At 41.8% G+C, this 21,565-nt stretch overlaps 2 protein-coding genes across 2 annotated transcripts; one reads left to right on the forward strand and one right to left on the reverse strand.

Moving 5' to 3' along the window:
- Positions 1-4,155: 4,155 nt before the first annotated feature.
- On the forward strand, positions 4,156-6,515 carry LOC117328363 (trichohyalin-like). Its single transcript, XM_033885889.1, has 2 exons — positions 4,156-4,596; positions 5,748-6,515. Exons 1-2 carry the CDS (start codon positions 4,156-4,158, stop codon positions 6,513-6,515), a joined length of 1,209 nt encoding a protein of 402 aa, XP_033741780.1.
- A 12,678-nt stretch (positions 6,516-19,193) lies between these two features.
- LOC117327510 (interleukin-1 receptor-associated kinase 1-binding protein 1-like) lies at positions 19,194-21,469 on the reverse strand. Its single transcript, XM_033884540.1, has 3 exons — positions 21,105-21,469; positions 20,598-20,794; positions 19,194-20,305 (listed from the first exon to the last, which is right to left on the reverse strand). Exons 1-3 carry the CDS (start codon positions 21,390-21,392, stop codon positions 20,041-20,043), a joined length of 750 nt encoding a protein of 249 aa, XP_033740431.1. The 5' UTR covers positions 21,393-21,469; the 3' UTR covers positions 19,194-20,040.
- Positions 21,470-21,565: the final 96 nt, after the last annotated feature.

The following is a 21,565-nucleotide window of genomic DNA, read 5'->3' on the forward strand; positions in this document are numbered from 1 at the left end:
CACTAGTTCCTTACTAGATGAACTGCAACTGGTATTGCATATTGCATGATGAAATGTCGACTAAGGAAAAAGTAGCATGTTTAAAAAAAAAAGTCCAAATATGGATTGTACAAAAGTCACTAAAGTGAATAGCATCCATCAATATATACAGTGAAATACCGAGTAATGAATACCAAACTTCATCATACAGCTATGTTCACCTTCAAGGACTCATCAGTGATGCCAGGATTATCATACAGCTGTTTCTTCCTTCTAGGACTAGTCAGTGAAGCTAGAGATATCATACAGCTGTTTCGTCCTTCTAGGACTCGTCACCAATGCTAGGGACATCATACAGCTGTTTTGTCATTCTAGGATTCGTCAGTAATGCTAGGGACATCATACATCTGTTTTGTCCTTCTAGGAATCGCCAATGATGCTAGGAACATCATAATCTGTTTCGTCCTTCTATGACTAGTCAGTGATGCTAGAAACAGCACACATCTGTTTCGTCCTTCTAGGACGAGCCAGTGATGCTAGGAACATCATAATCTGTTTCGTCCTTCTAGGACTCGCCAATGATGCTAGGAACAGCATAATCTGTTTCGTCCTTCTAGGACTAGTCAGTGAAGCTAGAAACATCATAATCTGTTTCGTCCTTCTAGGACTCGTCAGCAATGCTAGGGACATCATACAGCTGTTTTGTCTTTCTAGGATTCGTCAGTGATGTTAGGGACATCATACATCTGTTTTGTCCTTCTAGGATTCGTCAGTGATGCTAGGGACATCATACATATGTATTGTCCTTCTAGGACTCGTCAGTGAAGATAGAAACATCATACATCTGTTTGGTCCTTCTAGGACTAACCAGTGATGCTAGGGACAGCATACAGCTGGTTATTTTATTTTATTTTTTTTCCTTCTAGGACTCGTCATTGTTGCTATGGACATCACATAGTTATTTCGTCCTTCTAAGACTCGTCGATGATTACAGAGACAGCATACAACTGTACGTACTCTAAGACTCATCAGTGATATTAGGGACATCATACAACTGTACGTACTCTAAGACTTGTCAGTGATGCTAAGGTCATCAAACAACTGTTCGTCCTTCTATGATACAACTGTTCGCCTTTCTAGGACTATTCAGTGATGCTAAGGACAGCAAACAGCTGTTTCGTCCTTCTAGGACTTGTCGGTGATGCTATGGACATCATAAGCTGTTTCGACCTTCAACGACTATCGAGTGATGCTAGGGACATCATACAACAGTTTGTCTTTCTAGGACTATTCAGTGATGCTATGGACACCATACAGCTGTTCGTCATTCTAGAACTCGTCAGTAATCATAGGAGCAAAAAATGTGGATATCTGGCGGGAGGGGGGGGGGGGGGGGGGGGGGGGGGGGTCTAATTATGCCTAAAACACATGTTTAGATATAGAAGGGAGAGGGGGAGTTCATATCAATAAGAAGAAGCAAAGATAATAATTACCTGCAACATATATTAGCCATTAGATAATGTGATCGCGTGCAACTCATAGGATAATGATTGATTTTCTGGCTGTTTTATCTATAGAATTATTTTCTGCTGGTTGCTGTTTCTTTCACCACCTTGGCAACACCCTGTACTTCAGTGACTAGGATTTATTTTGTGTATGTATCTGGGATTGGACTTGAAAAGGTACAAAGACCAAGTGATCCGGTGGGGTAAGTATCTTCTTCTTCATCGACTAAACCCACAATGTAAATCTAGGTAAAATACAGGTAGTGCCACGCTCTCACAATCAGGTTACCACGAACCTCCAGACATACCCTTACTGGTATAGATCTTAACGAGTTTCACATTGGAACAGATTATCTCCCAGAGAGCACGATGGCGACTTCGAAACTTGTCCATAGCCTCGATCTTTTCTTTTCAATGAAGCCTTCTTTCCATGAAGGGGGAACTGCGATGCAATATAGCTGTGAACGAGGTGGAGGAGAGTTAGTGAAATAAAACAAAGAAGATCACTATGGCCAAGAAAAAATACATTGAGACCGATTGAATTCCTGGTTTACAATATTTTTTTCTACGTTTGATGGCAACCTATGACAACAAGTTGTGTCCCTCCTGTTACTGTCTAGTTGTTTTACAAACATAAAGTAGGTTGCGTATATCGTTACAGGTCCTGCCAATTCATATGAATGTTCTTTGTACCGTATATAGTTTCAACTTGAAACCAAGGGCATTAGTGCATCTTCTTGACCTGCCGCTTATCTCGATATGTAGTTACAACGTGGCAAAAATAACTTAACGCTCAAACTGTATTTGAAATCTTATGAGTTCAATTTTATATTTCTTGATAGTAGCATGTATTCTTACCCAACAAAATGCGTCGTAGTTGAGGAGATATCCAATGGCTTGCTTCAAATATCACACTTTCCCTGATAGATGTTGATTATGTATATGGTTTCAAGATACATTGTATGTAGTTTGGTGAAGATTATTGGCAATGTCTACGATCGCCAGCATTATTTCACTGTTTCTATATATTTTTTTTTTTGTTTCTTAATATTCCTCATGCGACATGATTTCAATATAACTATATCAGCTATGATTTTGATATATTGTTATTGTTTATATTTGACCACTATTGCTATAATGATATATTGGGTTACGTCAATGAAACAAAGAATGTTTAATCTTTCGTAACACTTTGTCTTATTGTCATTGGAATAGTATTATCCATATTTGTCTGTGTTTTATTGATTTTGCCTCCTATGGTTTGTTTATGCTAATTAAGAATATGTTATGTGTCATTTGCAATTTGATGGGGTTTTTAGATACTGTCTGATAATGGACTCTCCTGCTCTTTGTCTAATGGTAACCAGCTATAAATAATTTAACATGTTTGTTTGATTCATTTTCAATAATTTCGAAAATAAAAAATCTCAGTGTGTATTATGCTGAAACTGTAGTTCGTTTCTCGGTTCAATTACCCGCACGAACAATAAAATAGTCGTGCTGGTTTATTGTTACAGGACCCGTGTTACGTTAGTCTGTAGGAATGTCGTATTTTTATTTTTATTCCTTTTTCATATCTGATTCACCGTGCATGTTTGGTGAAAATAAATGAATTTGGGTGAAAATGAGTAATTTGATTTACGACTATCCCGATACGTCGGGTGATCAAATAAGGGTCGTCTTCTCTTTTACAGGCAGCAAACGCCCCATTCATAATGTTACACGATATTACAACCATCGAATTTCGGCACGTATATCATATACATATGTATATTACCATTCTTCAATGTCCGAACTGCATATCAAAATGCGCTTACCATTTAAACATGTGACCTCTTTCAAAACTACCACACAATTGTATTCATTGTACAGAGAATTAAAATCCCGTTCACAGTTTTATGTTGTTGCTGTGACAAACATTGCATAATCAGATAAAGTATTTGACACTTTTGAGATGTTACGTTGACATCATCGTAAAATACTAGAATTTCATCGATGGTGTTGACAAATGATATCCTCTCTGCTTAGTCATCTGCCACGACAGGTTGTTATTAGGTTAGGTAGCTAGTCTAGAATGTTATTTTCACACAAACATATACTCGTATTCATAACTTATTTTCATCTGTCGCAACCTTGGAATTTAATTCGCCAGAGAAACACTGATATGGTTTTCATAGGTTCAAAGAACAAATATGAATATAATGGTCAGTGAAACAAGAACAATGGATATCCTTGTAGCCCAGCTAAGTCTGTAAGGGCGTGTGTGACCCTTTCTGTTTGTAATGTTTTAAACGTAATTCCTCTCCGTCACTAAAATGGAAACATGGGTTTATAAACTTCCATGAACTTATCAATTAATTTTACTTGATGGCATGGATTAAAATAGGAAATAATAATTAAAAAATGACAATATACAAGGGCACCAATACAAAAACATTACCCTAAACAAAAACTAAAAACCACAAAAGGCGTGCAACTACCGAAGGCCGATGACACAGCAACAGATGGACAACAGCATAAAAACCAAGGAACAAATACATACAACAAAACAAGAGAAACAACAACGGGAACAGTGGAAATAAAAGGAGACATAACATCAGGAACCAAGGAAACAAAAAGAGAGATTACATCAGGAACCAAGGAAACAAAAAGAGAGATTACATCAGGAACCATGGAAACAAAAGGAGAGATTACATCAGGAACCAGGGAAACAAAACGAGAGACATCATGTACCAGGGAAACAAAACGAGAGAAACAACATCAGAAACCAGGGAAACAAAAAGAGAGATTACATCAGGAACCAAGGAAACAAAAAGAGAGACATCATCAGGAACCAGGGAATCAAAAAGAGAGACATCATCAGGAACCAAGGAAACAAAAAGAGAGATTACATCAGGAACCAAGGAAACAAAAGGAGAGTTTACATCAGGAACCAAGGAAACAAAAAAAGAGACATCATCAGGAACCAGGGAAACAAAAAGAGAGACATCATCAGGAACCAGGGAAACAAAAGAGAGACATCATCAGGAACCAGGGAATCAAAAGAGAGACATCATCAGGAACCAGGGAAACAAAAGAAGAAACAACATCAGGAACCTGGGCAACAAAAGGAGTGAGATCATTAGGAACCAGGGAAACAAAAAGAGAGACAACATCAGGAACCAGGGAAACAAAAGGAGAGTTTACATCAGGAACCAAGAAAACAAAGGGAGAGACATCATCAGGAACCGGGGAAACAAAAGGAGAGACAACATCAGGAACCGGGGAAACAAAATAAATCATCATAGATACACAGAGGCAAAAGGAGAGACGTCATCAGGAACCAAGAAGACACAGAAATAAGAGGGGAGACATCATTAAGGAGACAAAGAAACAAGAGGAGATACACCATGAAGGAGACAAAGAAACAAGAGGAGCGACATCATTAATGAGACAGAGAAACAAAAGTAGAGACGTCATCAAGGGCACAGAAACACGAGGAAAGACGTCATCCAGGGCACAGAAACAAGAGGAGAGACGTCATCAGGAACACACAAACTAGACGAGAGATGTCATCAGGGACACACAAACTAGACGAGAGACGTCATCAGGGACACACAAACTAGACGAGATACGTCATCAGGGATACAGAAACAAGAGGAGAGAAGTCATCAAGGAGACAGAAACAAGAGGTGAGACGTCATCAGAGACACATAAACAAGAGGAGAGACGTCATCAGGGACACAGAAACAAGAGGAGAGACGTCATCAGGGACACAGAAACAAGAGGAGAGACGTCATCAGGGACAGAGAAACAAGAGGAGAGACGTCATCAGGGACACACAAACTAGACGAGAGACGTCATCGGGGACACATAAACAAGAGGAGAGACGTCATCAGGGACACAGAAACAAGAGGAGAGACGTCATCAGGGACACAGAAACAAAGGAGAACTCATCATTGAAAAAAGAAAACAAGAGTGAGACGTCACAGGACACAAAACATAGACTGAAGACGTCAAGGGAACAGAAAAACTAACAGAGAAGTAGTCGGGACACAGAAACAAGAGCGATGAGCACGTCAACAGAGGACACACAAACAGAAGAGAGACCATCAGGGACACAAAATAGATACACCCACAAACAAGAGAAACTCACAGACGGGAACAAGTAAGGACCATAGGAACGGAGAAATAACACAGGAGAGACGTCACAGGACACAAAAAAAGAGGTGAGACGTACATCAGGGACAAGAACAAACAGACGAGACGTACATCAGGACATAGGAAACAAACGAGAGATTACATCAGGGACCAGAAACAAGACGAGAGACAACAGAGACCACCAAAGGAGAACAAAACGAGAGAGACGTCATCAGACACAGAAACACAAGGGAGAGTCATCAGGAACACAAAAAGAGAGACGTCATCAGGACACAAGGAAACAAGGGAGAAGCTCTCAGGACACAGAACAGGAGAACGCATCGGGACACACAACAGAGAGACATCATCAGGAACACAGGAAAACAAGCGAAAGACGAGGACTACATCAGGAGACCAGAAACAAAGGAGGACGTTTACACAGGGACAAGAAAAAAAGAGGAGAGACGTCATCAGGGACACAGAAACAAAAAGAGAGAAGTCATCAGGAACCAAGGGAAACAACAAGAGAGACTCATCAGGGACACAGAAACAAGACGAGAGACTCATCAGGGACACGAAACAAAGAGTGAGACGCATTCAGGGACACAGAAAACAAAAGAGAGACTCATCAGGGACACAGAAACAAAAGGAGAGACTATCAGGGACACAAGAAACAAAGGGAGAGACGTCATCAGGAACCGGAAACAAAGAGGAGAGCGTCATCAGAACACAGAAACAAGGGAGAGACAAAGACTAAATAAACACAGAAAAGACAAAGGGAGAGACGTCCATCAGGAGACCACAGAAAGACGCAGGGAAGAAAAGAGGGGAGAACGTCATCAGGGACACAGAAACAAGGGAGAGAGTCATCAGGAGACAAAGAAACAAGGGGAGAGCGCATCAGGGCATTGAAAAAGGGAGAGCGTCAGGAACACAGAAAGAGAGGACGTCATTCAGGGACACAGAAACAAGAGGAAAGACGTCATCCAGGGCACAGAAACAAGAGGAGAGACGTCATCAGGGACACACAAACTAGACGGAGAGAGTCATCAGGGACACAAAACAGAGAGAGACGTCATCAGGAACACACAAACAGAGAGAGGATCATCAGGGACTACAGAAACAAGAGGACAAGAGAGACCATAAGGAGACACAGAAACAAGAGGTGGATGAGACGTCATCAGGGACACATAAACAAAGGAGAGGAAAGAGAGGACGTCATCAGGGCACACAGAAACAAGAGGAGAGGACGTCATCAGGAACACAGAAACAAGAGGAGAGACGTCATCAGGGACACAGAAACAAGAGGAGAGACGTCATCAGGGACACCGAAACAAGAGGAGAGACGTCATCAGGGACACAGAAACAAGAGGTGAGACGTCATCAGGAACACACAAACTAGACGAGAGACGTCATCAGGGACACAGACACAAGAGGAGAGACGTCTTCAGGGACACAGAAACAAGAGGAGAGACGTCATCAGGGACACAGAAACAAGAGGAGAGACGTCATCAGGGACACAGAAACAAGAGGAGAGACGTCATCAGGGACACAGAAACAAGAGGTGAGACGTCATCAGGAACACACAAACCAGACGAGAGACGTCATCAGGGACACAGACACAAGAGGAGAGACGTCTTCAGGGACACAGAAACAAGAGGAGAGACGTCATCAGGGACACATAAACAAGACGAGAGACGTCATCAGGGACACAGAAACAAGAGGAGAGACGTCATCGGGGACACATAAACAAGAGGAGAGACGTCATCAGGGACACAGAAACAAGAGGAGAGACGTCATCAGGGACAGAAAAACAAGACGAGAGACGTCATCAGGGACACACAAACAAGACGAGAGACGTCATCGGGGACACATAAACAAGAGGTGAGACAGACAGAAAGGACAGACACCATTAAGGAGACACAGAAACAACAGGAGAGACGTCATCAGGGACAAAGAAACAAGAGGTGAGACGTCATCAGGAACACACAAACTAGACGAGAGACGTCATCAGGGACACAGGAACAAGAGGAGAGACGTCATCAGGGACACAGAAACAAGAGGTGAGACGTCATCAGGAACACACAAACTAGACGAGAGACGTCATCAGGGACACAGAAACAAGAGGTGAGACAGACAGAAAGGACAGACACCATTAAGGAGACACAGAAACAACAGGAGAGACGTCAACAGGGACAAAGAAACAAGAGGTGAGACGTCATCAGGGACATAGAAACAACAGGAGAGACGTCATCCAGGACACAGAAACTAGACGAGAGACATCATCAGGGACACACAAACTAGACGAGAGACGTCATCAGGGACACAGAAACAAGAGGAGAGACGTCATCAGGGACACAGAAACAAAGAGGAGAGACGTCATCAGGGACACAGAAACAAAAGGAGAGACGTCATCAGGGACACAGAAACAAAAGGAGAGACGTCATCAGGGACACAGAAACAAGGGGAGAGACGTCATCAGGGACACAGAAACAAGGGGAGAGACGTCATCAGGGACACAGAAACAAGGGGAGAGACGTCATCAGGGGACACAGAAACAAAGGGAGAGACGTCATCGGGACACAGAAACAAGAGAGAGACGTCATCAGGGACACAGAAACAAGAGGAGAGAGGTTCATCAGGGACACACGAACAAGATGGAGAGACTGTTCATCAGGGACACGAAACCAAGAGGGAGACAGAGAAAGGACAGTACACCATTTTCAGGAGACACAGAAACACAGGAGAGACGTCACTCAGGGACAAAGAACAAGAGGTGAGACGTCATCAGGACACAGAAACAAGGGGAGAGACGTCATCAGGGACACAGAAACAAGAGGAGAGACGTCATCAGGAACACAGAAACAAGAGGAGAGACATCATCAGGGACACAAAAACAAGAGGAGAGACAGACACAAATGAGAGACACCATTAAGGAGACACAGAAACAACAGGAGAGACGTCATCAGGGACACGGAAACAAGAGGTGAGACGTCATCCAGGACACAGAAACAAGAGGAGAGACGTCATCCAGGGCACAGAAACAAGAGGAGAGCCGTCATCAGGAACACAGGAACAAGAGGAGATACGTCATCAGGAACACAGAAACAAGAGGAGAGACGTCATCAGGGACACCGAAACAAGAGGAGAGACGTCATCAGGGACATAGAAACAAGAGGTGAGACGTCATCAGGAACACACAAACTAGACGAGAGACGTCATCAGGGACACAGACACAAGAGGAGAGACGTCTTCAGGGACACAGAAACAAGAGGAGAGACGTCATCAGGGACACATAAACAAGAGGAGAGACGTCATCAGGGACACAGAAACAAGAGGAGAGACGTCATCAGGGACACAGAAACAAGAGGTGAGACGTCATCAGGAACACACAAACCAGACGAGAGACGTCATCAGGGACACAGACACAAGAGGAGAGACGTCTTCAGGGACACAGAAACAAGAGGAGAGACGTCATCAGGGACACATAAACAAGACGAGAGACGTCATCAGGGACACAGAAACAAGAGGAGAGACGTCATCGGGGACACATAAACAAGAGGAGAGACGTCATCAGGGACACAGAAACAAGAGGAGAGACGTCATCAGGGACACAGAAACAAGAGGAGAGACGTCATCAGGGACACAGAAACAAGAGGTGAGACGTCATCAGGGACACAGAAACAAGAGGAGAGACGTCATCAGGGACACAGAAACTAGACGAGAGACGTCATCAGGGACACAGAAACAAGAGGAGAGACGTCATCAGGGACACAGAAACACGAGGAAAGACGTCATCCAGGGCACAGAAACAAGAGGAGAGACGTCATCAGGAACACACAAACTAGACGAGAGATGTCATCAGGGACACACAAACTAGACGAGAGACGTCATCAGGGACACACAAACTAGACGAGATACGTCATCAGGGATACAGAAACAAGAGGAGAGACGTCATCAAGGAGACAGAAACAAGAGGTGAGACGTCATCAGAGACACATAAACAAGAGGAGAGACGTCACCAGGGACACAGAAACAAGAGGAGAGACGTCATCAGGGACAGAGAAACAAGAGGAGAGACGTCATCAGGGACAGAGAAACAAGAGGAGAGACGTCATCAGGGACACACAAACTAGACGAGAGACGTCATCAGGGACACATAAACAAGAGGAGAGACGTCATCAGGGACACAGAAACAAGAGGAGAGACGTCATCAGGGACACAGAAACAAGAGGTGAGACGTCATCAGGGACACAGAAACAAGAGGAGAGACGTCATCAGGGACACACAAACTAGACGAGAGACGTCATCAGGAACACAGAAACAAGAGGTGAGACGTCATCAGGAACACACAAACTAGACGAGAGACGTCATCAGGGACACAGACACAAGAGGAGAGACGTCTTCAGGGACACAGAAACAAGAGGAGAGACGTCATCAGGGACACAGAAACAAGAGGAGAGACGTCATCAGGGACACAGAAACAAGAGGAGAGACGTCATCAGGGACACAGAAACAAGAGGAGAGACGTCATCAGGGACACAGAAACAAGAGGAGAGACGTCATCAGGGACAGAAAAACAAGACGAGAGACGTCACCAGGGACACACAAACAAGACGAGAGACGTCATCGGGGACACATAAACAAGAGGTGAGACAGACAGAAAGGACAGAAACAAGGGGAGAGACGTCATCAGGGACACAGAAACAAGGGGAGAGACGTCATCAGGGACACAGAAACAAGGGGAGAGACGTCATCAGGGACACAGAAACAAGGGGAGAGACGTCATCAGGGACACAGAAACAAGGGGAGAGACGTCATCGGGGACACAGAAACAAGAGGAGAGACGTCATCGGGGACACAGAAACAAGAGGAGAGACGTCATCAGGGACACAGAAACAAGTGGAGAGATGTTATCAGGGACACAGAAACAAGGGGAGAGACGTCATCAGGGACACAGAAACAAGAGGAGAGACGTCATCAGGGACACAGAAACAAGGGGAGAGACGTCATCAGGGACACAGAAACAAGGGGAGAGACGTCATCAGGGACACAGAAACAAGGGGAGAGACGTCATCAGGGACACAGAAACAAGAGGAGAGACGTCATCAGGAACACAGAAACAAGAGGAGAGACATCATCAGGGACACAAAAACAAGAGGAGAGACAGACACAAAGGAGAGACACCATTAAGGAGACACAGAAACAACAGGAGAGACGTCATCAGGGACACGGAAACAAGAGGTGAGACGTCATCCAGGACACAGAAACAAGAGGAGAGACGTCATCCAGGGCACAGAAACAAGAGGAGAGCCGTCATCAGGAACACAGGAACAAGAGGAGATACGTCATCAGGAACACAGAAACAAGAGGAGAGACGTCATCAGGGACACCGAAACAAGAGGAGAGACGTCATCAGGGACACAGAAACAAGAGGTGAGACGTCATCAGGAACACACAAACTAGACGAGAGACGTCATCAGGGACATAGACACAAGAGGAGAGACGTCTTCAGGGACACAGAAACAAGAGGAGAGACGTCATCAGGGACACATAAACAAGAGGAGAGACGTCATCAGGGACACAGAAACAAGAGGAGAGACGTCATCAGGGACACAGAAACAAGAGGTGAGACGTCATCAGGAACACACAAACCAGACGAGAGACGTCATCAGGGACACAGACACAAGAGGAGAGACGTCTTCAGGGACACAGAAACAAGAGGAGAGACGTCATCAGGGACACATAAACAAGACGAGAGACGTAATCAGGGACACAGAAACAAGAGGAGAGACGTCATCAGGGACACAGAAACAAGAGGAGAGACGTCATCAGGAACACAGAAACAAGAGGAGAGACGCCATCGGGGACACAGAAACAAGGGGAGAGACGTCATCAGGAACACAGAAACAAGAGGAGAGACATCATCAGGGACACAGAAACAAGAGGAGAGACATCATCAGGGACACAGAAACAAGAGGAGAGACGTCATCAGGAACACAGGAACAAGAGGAGAGACATCATCGGGAACACAGAAACAAGAGGAGAGACGTCATCAGGGACACAGAAACAAGAGGAGAGACGTCATCAGGGACACAAAAACAAGAGGTGAGACGTCATCAGGAACACACAAACTAGACGAGAGACGTCATCAGGAACACAGAAACAAGAGGAGAGACGTCTTCAGGGACACAGAAACAAGAGGAGAGACGTCATCGGGGACACATAAACAAGAGGAGAGACGTCATCGGGGACACAGAAACAAGAAGAGAGACGTCATCAGGGACACAGAAACAAGGGGAGAGACGTCATCAGGGACACAGAAACAAGACGAGAGACGTCATCGGGGACACAGAAACAAGAGGAGAGACGTCATCAGGGACACAGAAACAAGAGGAGAGACGTCATCAGGGACAGAGAAACAAGAGGAGAGACGTCATCAGGGACACGGAAACAAGAGGTGAGACGTCATCAGGGACACAGAAACAAGAGGAGAGACGTCATCAGGGACACAGAAACAAGAGGAGAGACGTCATCAGGGACACAGAAACAAGAGGTGAGACGTCATCAGGGACACAGAAACAAGAGGAGAGACGTCATCAGGGACACGGAAACAAGAGGTGAGACGTCATCAGGGACACATAAACAAGAGGAGAGACGTCATCAGGGACACAGAAACAAGAGGAGAGACGTCATCAGGGACACAGAAACAAGAGGTGAGACGTCATCAGGAACACACAAACCAGACGAGAGACGTCATCAGGGACACAGACACAAGAGGAGAGACGTCTTCAGGGACACAGAAACAAGAGGAGAGACGTCATCAGGGACACATAAACAAGACGAGAGACGTCATCAGGGACACAGAAACAAGAGGAGAGACGTCTTCAGGGACACAGAAACAAGAGGAGAGACGTCATCAGGAACACAGAAACAAGAAGAGAGACGTCATCAGGGACACAGAAACAAGAGGTGAGACGTCATCAGGGACACAGAAACAAGAGGAGAGACGCCATCGGGGACACAGAAACAAGGGGAGAGACGTCATCAGGAACACAGAAACAAGAGGAGAGACATCATCAGGGACACAGAAACAAGAGGAGAGACATCATCAGGGACACAGAAACAAGAGGAGAGACGTCATCAGGAACACAGGAACAAGAGGAGAGACATTATCGGGAACACAGAAACAAAAGGAGAGACGTCATCAGGGACACAGAAACAAAAGGAGAGACGTCATCAGGGACACAAAAACAAGAGGTGAGACGTCATCAGGAACACACAAACTAGACGAGAGACGTCATCAGGAACACAGAAACAAGAGGAGAGACGTCTTCAGGGACACAGAAACAAGAGGAGAGACGTCATCGGGGACACATAAACAAGAGGAGAGACGTCATCGGGGACACAGAAACAAGAAGAGAGACGTCATCAGGGACACAGAAACAAGGGGAGAGACGTCATCAGGGACACAGAAACAAGACGAGAGACGTCATCGGGGACACAGAAACAAGAGGAGAGACGTCATCAGGGACACAGAAACAAGACGAGAGACGTCATCAGGGACACAGAAACAAGAGGAGAGACGTCTTCAGGGACACAGAAACAAGAGGAGAGACGTCATCAGGAACACAGAAACAAGAAGAGAGACGTCATCAGGGACACAGAAACAAGAGGTGAGACGTCATCAGGGACACAGAAACAAGAGGAGAGACGCCATCGGGGACACAGAAACAAGGGGAGAGACGTCATCAGGAACACAGAAACAAGAGGAGAGACATCATCAGGGACACAGAAACAAGAGGAGAGACATCATCAGGGACACAGAAACAAGAGGAGAGACGTCATCAGGAACACAGGAACAAGAGGAGAGACATTATCGGGAACACAGAAACAAAAGGAGAGACGTCATCAGGGACACAGAAACAAAAGGAGAGACGTCATCAGGGACACAAAAACAAGAGGTGAGACGTCATCAGGAACACAGGAACAAGAGGAGAGACATTATCGGGAACACAGAAACAAAAGGAGAGACGTCATCAGGGACACAGAAACAAAAGGAGAGACGTCATCAGGGACACAAAAACAAGAGGTGAGACGTCATCAGGAACACACAAACTAGACGAGAGACGTCATCAGGAACACAGAAACAAGAGGAGAGACGTCTTCAGGGACACAGAAACAAGAGGAGAGACGTCATCGGGGACACATAAACAAGAGGAGAGACGTCATCGGGGACACAGAAACAAGAAGAGAGACGTCATCAGGGACACAGAAACAAGGGGAGAGACGTCATCAGGGACACAGAAACAAGACGAGAGACGTCATCGGGGACACAGAAACAAGAGGAGAGACGTCATCAGGGACACAGAAACAAGAGGAGAGACGTCATCAGGGACACAGAAACAAGAGGAGAGACGTCATCAGGGACACAGAAACAAGAGGTGAGACGTCATCAGGAACACACAAACCAGACGAGAGACGTCATCAGGGACACAGACACAAGAGGAGAGACGTCTTCAGGGACACAGAAACAAGAGGAGAGACGTCATCAGGGACACATAAACAAGACGAGAGACGTCATCAGGGACACAGAAACAAGAGGAGAGACGTCTTCAGGGACACAGAAACAAGAGGAGAGACGTCATCAGGAACACAGAAACAAGAAGAGAGACGTCATCAGGGACACAGAAACAAGAGGTGAGACGTCATCAGGGACACAGAAACAAGAGGAGAGACGCCATCGGGGACACAGAAACAAGGGGAGAGACGTCATCAGGAACACAGAAACAAGAGGAGAGACATCATCAGGGACACAGAAACAAGAGGAGAGACATCATCAGGGACACAGAAACAAGAGGAGAGACGTCATCAGGAACACAGGAACAAGAGGAGAGACATTATCGGGAACACAGAAACAAAAGGAGAGACGTCATCAGGGACACAGAAACAAAAGGAGAGACGTCATCAGGGACACAAAAACAAGAGGTGAGACGTCATCAGGAACACACAAACTAGACGAGAGACGTCATCAGGAACACAGAAACAAGAGGAGAGACGTCTTCAGGGACACAGAAACAAGAGGAGAGACGTCATCGGGGACACATAAACAAGAGGAGAGACGTCATCGGGGACACAGAAACAAGAAGAGTGACGTCATCAGGGACACAGAAACAAGGGGAGAGACGTCATCAGGGACACAGAAACAAGACGAGAGACGTCATCGGGGACACAGAAACAAGAGGAGAGACGTCATCAGGGACACAGAAACAAGAGGAGAGACGTCATCAGGGACACAGAAACAAGAGGAGAGACGTCATCAGGGACACGGAAACAAGAGGTGAGACGTCATCAGGGACACAGAAACAAGAGGAGAGACGTCATCAGGGACACCGAAACAAGAGGAGAGACGTCATCAGGGACACAGAAACAAGAGGTGAGACGTCATCAGGGACACAGAAACAAGAGGAGAGACGTCATCAGGGACACAGAAACAAGAGGTGAGACGTCATCAGGGACACAGAAACAAGAGGAGAGACGTCTTCAGGAACACGCAAACTAGACGAGAGACGTCATGAGGGACACAGAAACAAGAGGTGAGACGTCATCAGGGACACAGAAACAAGAGGAGAGACGTCATCAAGGAGACAGAAACAAGAGTTTCTGAAAGTTTTATATCGAATGTAATACTGCATAGATAAGTCGGGATGACAATGTGATTTCATAATCTATTATACTCAGTCCATTATTGTGTATAAACCAATCTTATGATCAAATGCAACTTCCCTTGTATCTTACCAATGACCATAATTGACATCATTGTGAATATATGATAGTATAATAGTACATAGTAATATAATAAGATATCCTTTATTTTGATGAAATATGATGAGCTTTTTAAACAGTTGCCCGGATGAAAAGCAGAGAAAATGTCAAAAACCTATGGTGCAATTAAGAGTACCATAATTATCATACAAATGGTAGTGAGTGTTACCGTGGTATTTATAAGCAGGCAAGATGTAAAAGATTGGTGACAACTGTAGTGTGATAATAGAACGGGAGATGTTAGCAGTTATTTTTCTTATTTAATGATAATCAATCCTCATAACTTCCAACATTTGGAGAACTTTATCTTCATTCGAAATTGTTTTAATTAGAAATACTGGGTAGTTAGCCAACATTGCAATACTGATAATCTGTTAAATCCAATAAAACTGTGTCGATCTAACATTTTCAATGGGAAAAAGATCGTCGCCATTAGACTTTGCATCGTTAGAAGTGCGTTTTAAACAAAACAGTCATAATTTCATTTGACAACAATGCATTAATTTGTATCCGCATTTTACTTTTTTAAGACACAATTCTTTAAGCAGGAAGAAAAGTTGTACATTATTTAGAAAGGTCAAATTTCAGCAATTTGAAGTTATACATATGCAACGGTTGAAGGCGAAATTGAGTTTTCCTGAAATGCTATAACTCTTTTTTTTTTAATTTGCGTCTGATTGATATCTTCACCATGCTAGTCCCAAACAGGTACTGGAGTACCATAGGCAGGAAATGTAATTTCTACAAATGGCTGTTTATTTGACGAAAGAGTTTTCAATTATACAAGTGGCCATGATACCGATCTCACCTTTGTTTTGGTACACCTGATGTATTTTTGCTTCATGTTTGTGTTTTGTTTCTGTTGTTAAATTCCTATTGTTTTCTTACCTCTTTATTCTGGTTGCTGTTTGATCTCTTTATTCTGGTTGCTGGTTTATCTTTTTATTCTGGTTGCTGGTTTATCTCTTTATTCTGGTTGTTGTCTTATCTCTTTATTCTGGTTGCCGTCTTATCTCTTTATTCTGGTTGCTGGTTTATCTCTTTATTCTGGTTGCTGTTTGATCTCTTTATTCTGGTTACTGTCTTATATCTTTATTCTGGTTGCTGTCTTAACTCTTTATTCTGGTTGCTGGTTTATCTTTTTATTCTGGTTGCTGGTTTATCTTTTTATTCTGGTTGCTGTTTGATCTCTTTATTCTGGTTACTGTCTTATATCTTTATTCTGGTTGCTGTCTTAACTCTTTATTCTGGTTGCTGGTTTATCTTTTTATTCTGGTTGCTGGTTTATCTTTTTATTCTGGTTGCTGGTTTATCTCTTTATTCTGGTTGCTGGTTTATCTCTTTATTCTGGTTGCTGGTTTATCTCCTTATTCTGGTTGCTGTATTAACTCTTTATTCTGGTTGCTGTCTTAACTCTTTATTCTGGTTGCTGGTTTATCTCTTTATTCTGGTTGCTGGTTTATCTTTTTATTCTGGTTGCTGGTTTATCTCTTTATTCTGGTTGCTGGTTTATCTCTTTATTCTGGTTGCTGGTTTCTTTATTCTGGTTGCTGGTTTATATCTTTATTCTGGTTGCTGGTTTATCTCCTTATTCTGGTTGCTGTATTAACTCTTTATTCTGGTTGCTGTTTGATCTCTTTATTCTGGTTACTGTCTTATATCTTTATTCTGGTTACTGGTTTATCTCTTTATTCTATTTGCTGTTTGATCTCTTTATTCTGGTTGCTGGTTTATCTTTTTATTCTGGTTGCTGGTTTATCTCTTTATTCTGGTTGCTGGTTTATCTCTTTATTCTGGTTGCTGGTTTATATCTTTATTCTGGTTGCTGGTTTATCTCCTTATTCTGGTTGCTGGTTTATCTCTTTATTCTGGTTGCTGGTTTATATCTTTATTCTGGTTGCTGGTTTATCTCTTTATTCTGGTTGCTGTATTAACTCTTTATTCTGGTTGCTGTTTGATCTCTTTATTCTGGTTACTGTCTTATATCTTTATTCTGGTTGCTGGTTTATCTCTTTATTCTGGTTGCTGTTTGATCTCTTTATTCTGGTTGCTGGTTTATCTCTTTATTCTGGTTGCTGGTTTATATCTTTATTCTGGTTGCTGGTTTATCTCCTTATTCTGGTTGCTGGTTTATCTCTTTATTCTGGTTGCTGGTTTATATCTTTATTCTGGTTGCTGGTTTATCTCTTTATTCTGGTTGCTGTATTAACTCTTTATTCTGGTTGCTGTTTGATCTCTTTATTCTGGTTACTGTCTTATATCTTTATTCTGGTTGCTGGTTTATCTCTTTATTCTGGTTGCTGTTTGATCTCTTTATTCTGGTTGCTGGTTTATCTCTTTATTCTGGTTGCTGGTTTATCTCTTTATTCTAGCTACTTTCTGTCTCGATGATTTGTGTCTCCTTCATGCTTGTTATTTTCTCTATTTGTATTGGTGTCCAATCTGTTCCGTTAATAGTTGAAGGCTAAATTGAATTTTTTTTTGTCATACATAATTTTTTTTAGATTCACGTTTGCATTTGATCGATACTTTTGCTTAACCGTAACAAGTAGTATTCATTCGTAGACTGAAAAGTTTATAATGTAATTGTTCCTTCACATGTCCCGGATTTGACGACAGACTATCAGTTATAAGTCCTATTGTTTTCTTTTCTATTGTTTGGTATTTTCTTTTCTGTTGTGTCTCCTATGTTTTCGATATTGCCTGGCTATTTTTTTTTATAATCTTATGATTAAGTGTCGTCTTTATTTTTAATATTGCCTTTCCTTTCGTTTTAGTGTCCATCTCATTTTCTATGTTGTTGTCATTTTATATGGACTTTGAGATCGGACACTCTATTGGGTTTTGATGACATGCAACATTTCCCTGTATTTTAGAACATTTTTTTCCAATTGTGCCGTTCCTCTGAAAGCAACAGGGATAGTGTCTTTTTATAACATAACCTAAGGAGCATAACCGAAGTGTTTCATCTTAACTCATTTGTGCAATATCAGTTTAGGCACAGGTCCTAGCCTCGTCTGTCAATACATCCAAGATTATATATTGGATGTATTGACAGAGAGGCTAGGACCTGTGGTTTAGGCATATTATTGATTCTTCCAATACCCGTGACTCAACCTGTGGTAATCCTGAAAATGTTATCTTTATGTAAATGTTTCTCATCTCAATAATGTAATGGGTGTATATTATCTGCATATAGACGCATGTGATTAAATTCAATTGTAAATAGTTTGTTCTGTCATTGATTAATCCTTAACCTGAAACACTTTAGAGCGGGGTCACCACATAACTAAGGATAATTTCAGGCCATGGGTCACTCAAAACTGAAATGTAAACCTTCAGTTTCCTTAAATTTTACAGGAATGGCTCTTCTTATTTTCAAGATTTACGGAAAATTTCTAAAAATTGTCTGTTGCTCTCGGCTCAAATGATCTTTGATGCATACCACTCTATAATTCAGAAGTGTACCTATTTCTGTCACTTGTTTGAAAAAACTTAGTTTTCCTAATCCATATATATGTCATCTATGAAATAAACATGGTGTTTTTCTACCTTTAATTTGGTCCTGTAGTTCCTCTCTTTACATATAAATTGATTTTAACCATTTTATTATTTCAATATGCTTATTTCTAGATAGAACAGAGTGTGATAATCAGGCAGATATAATTAGAGAATATATTTTTTCTTCAAATTTTATTTCTAAATACATTGTACTTATAATTCAAACAATTAATTGTATTTTAATAAGGTCATATCTTTTTTTTCTTCAAAATATAGAACTAGTGTCATTATAGTGTAAAGCTTGTGGTCCTGTGATTTCCAGAAAATAACTTATTCATTTACAACAGTTGTTTTTGTTGTTGTTTTATATCAATTAAAGACTTCAAACTAGCATTGTCAGCTTTAATGGACAATCTTAACATCATTGACAAAGTCTACACATCGACCATTTTCATTTATACATATTTCAAGTTTTACATCACTGACATGGCCAATCTTGACATCATTGACATGGACAATTTTAACATCACTGACATGGACAATCTTAACGTCACTGACAAAGTCTACACATCAGCCATTTTCATTTATACATATTTCAAGTTTTAACATATAAGCACATACACTACATACATATTAACCCAACTAAAATTTCCAATATACATATCACTTTAACAATATATCACAGAATAGGTTTCCAAAACTTGGTCACTTGTGCAGCAAACATGAAAATGTCTACTGGAAGTACAGATCTCAATAATCCTGAAAATCGGGAAAATGTCATGAAAGTCATGATAAATAAAGGTCCCTAAAGATGCTAGATCCATGACATGTTTAACATTTTGGGGAGTAACATAAAGGTATATAGCCCAAATTTTAGCAGAAAAGTAACAGCTGATAGAGTTATGTATTTTTTCTGCATTTGTACTCTGGCATATATAGCCATGATACGAATAATGGTATCATTTATCATCCCCCACCCCCAATCAAAATATGTGTGGCACAGCTATGCACATTGTCTTTTTACAATCCACATATTGATGATTCATTGTACATAGAAATACAATTAACATCAAACACTTGAATATTCAAAATAAGTTACAACAATCCTAGATTATCTAACTGCTTTTGTCTTCACTTTGGGCTTTAGTTCAAAGCGCACAGACACTTTACAAGAGACAGTAACTGTGTTATCAGTAAGTCGCTGTTGGACTGTCTTTGTGTTCTCAATATCTGCAGGTGTCTCCTGAGAGCCCTGCCACTCCTTTGTCTCTTCTTCTGCTATACTGATTGGCTGACCAATATTCTGATGTACAAACTTTGCCATTTCCTGGGCTTTCAATTTGGCATTGTGAATAGCTAATAAACTTGCTTGTTGTCTGAAAAAAAAAAAACAGAAATGCTGGCACTCTTTTAAAGTTTAAAAAAAATATTGAAGAATCATGAATATGTCAAACCTGTATCATAAACTTTTTCATCACATGAAAATAAAATGCATTTGCTAATAACACTCAAGTTTCCTAACATTTTTCTTATCATTACCACTGACTAGGTCTGTTAGAGCTAAAATATATGATGCTAATGGCCCATAACATTGCCAGTTTTTTCTTCCATTTAAATCTTGTGACTGGCCATTTATGAATGTCAACATAATTTTTAAAAGTGTCATACCTAAGATTTTGCATAGTGGTAGAAGCATGATAGAACTCTGGAAGGCACACTGTTACTGTCTCGTCAAGCTTCTCTACCAAGAGGTTGGCAACCGTCTGACATTTATGTTGATCTGCAAAAATAGCTTGAATCTCTGCCTCCATGGAAAATAGTCCTTCCACCCTTCTGATCGTTTTGTACATCTTTATATCGGACTCCTAAAAAGAAAATATTTTTAGTTGAATTACACCCCTCTCTCTCTCTCTCTCTCTGATGCCAGTGTGTGCACAGAGTGCATAATATAATACACATGGTGCACATGTATATATGATTGGTTTCTTTTTCCAGATACATAATGGGGCAGATAGCACACTTCATATTTGTACACCTTTATCTGTATTCAGTATATCATTACTGCTTAGATAATATAAAGAACTTATATTCCATAAGACATAAGGATCGAATGCCTAATCCGACATTTTTCTAATATTGCAATGCCATGTATTCGATAAATGTTTAGAAACATACCTTTATTGAGTGGTTGTGTAGAGTCTGAAGTACGTAGTCAACGCGTCTCGTAATGCTGGTTTTCACTTCATCAACATTTTCTTTCTGTGAGTTTATCCGTAGTGTTAATTTACATCTGTCAGGTGGCAAGCTCACTTCTCCCACAGCATTTACTGTAATGAATCGATCCGATACCTTGACATTTGTTAAAGGAGTTATATTTTCAAAATCAATATCTTCAATCTTCATTTGTTTCTTTGGAGGACTTGATACAGATGCAAACACATGAGAAGGTTTGAATCCCGCCATCTCTTATGTTGAATCAAGCTCTGTAAAACGAACTGTTAATATTTTCTGCGTCTAGACATGTTTTTGTCGCTTAAGTACAAGACAATTCATTTCCACTTCAGAAGTAAAATATTATTCTTTGTGACTAAAATTTGTTCATATGCCATATTTCTTCAAACTGATATTTTTAGCTT

Source organism: Pecten maximus, chromosome 5, assembly GCF_902652985.1.
Source record: "Pecten maximus chromosome 5, xPecMax1.1, whole genome shotgun sequence".
NCBI classification, from domain to species: domain Eukaryota; kingdom Metazoa; phylum Mollusca; class Bivalvia; order Pectinida; family Pectinidae; genus Pecten; species Pecten maximus.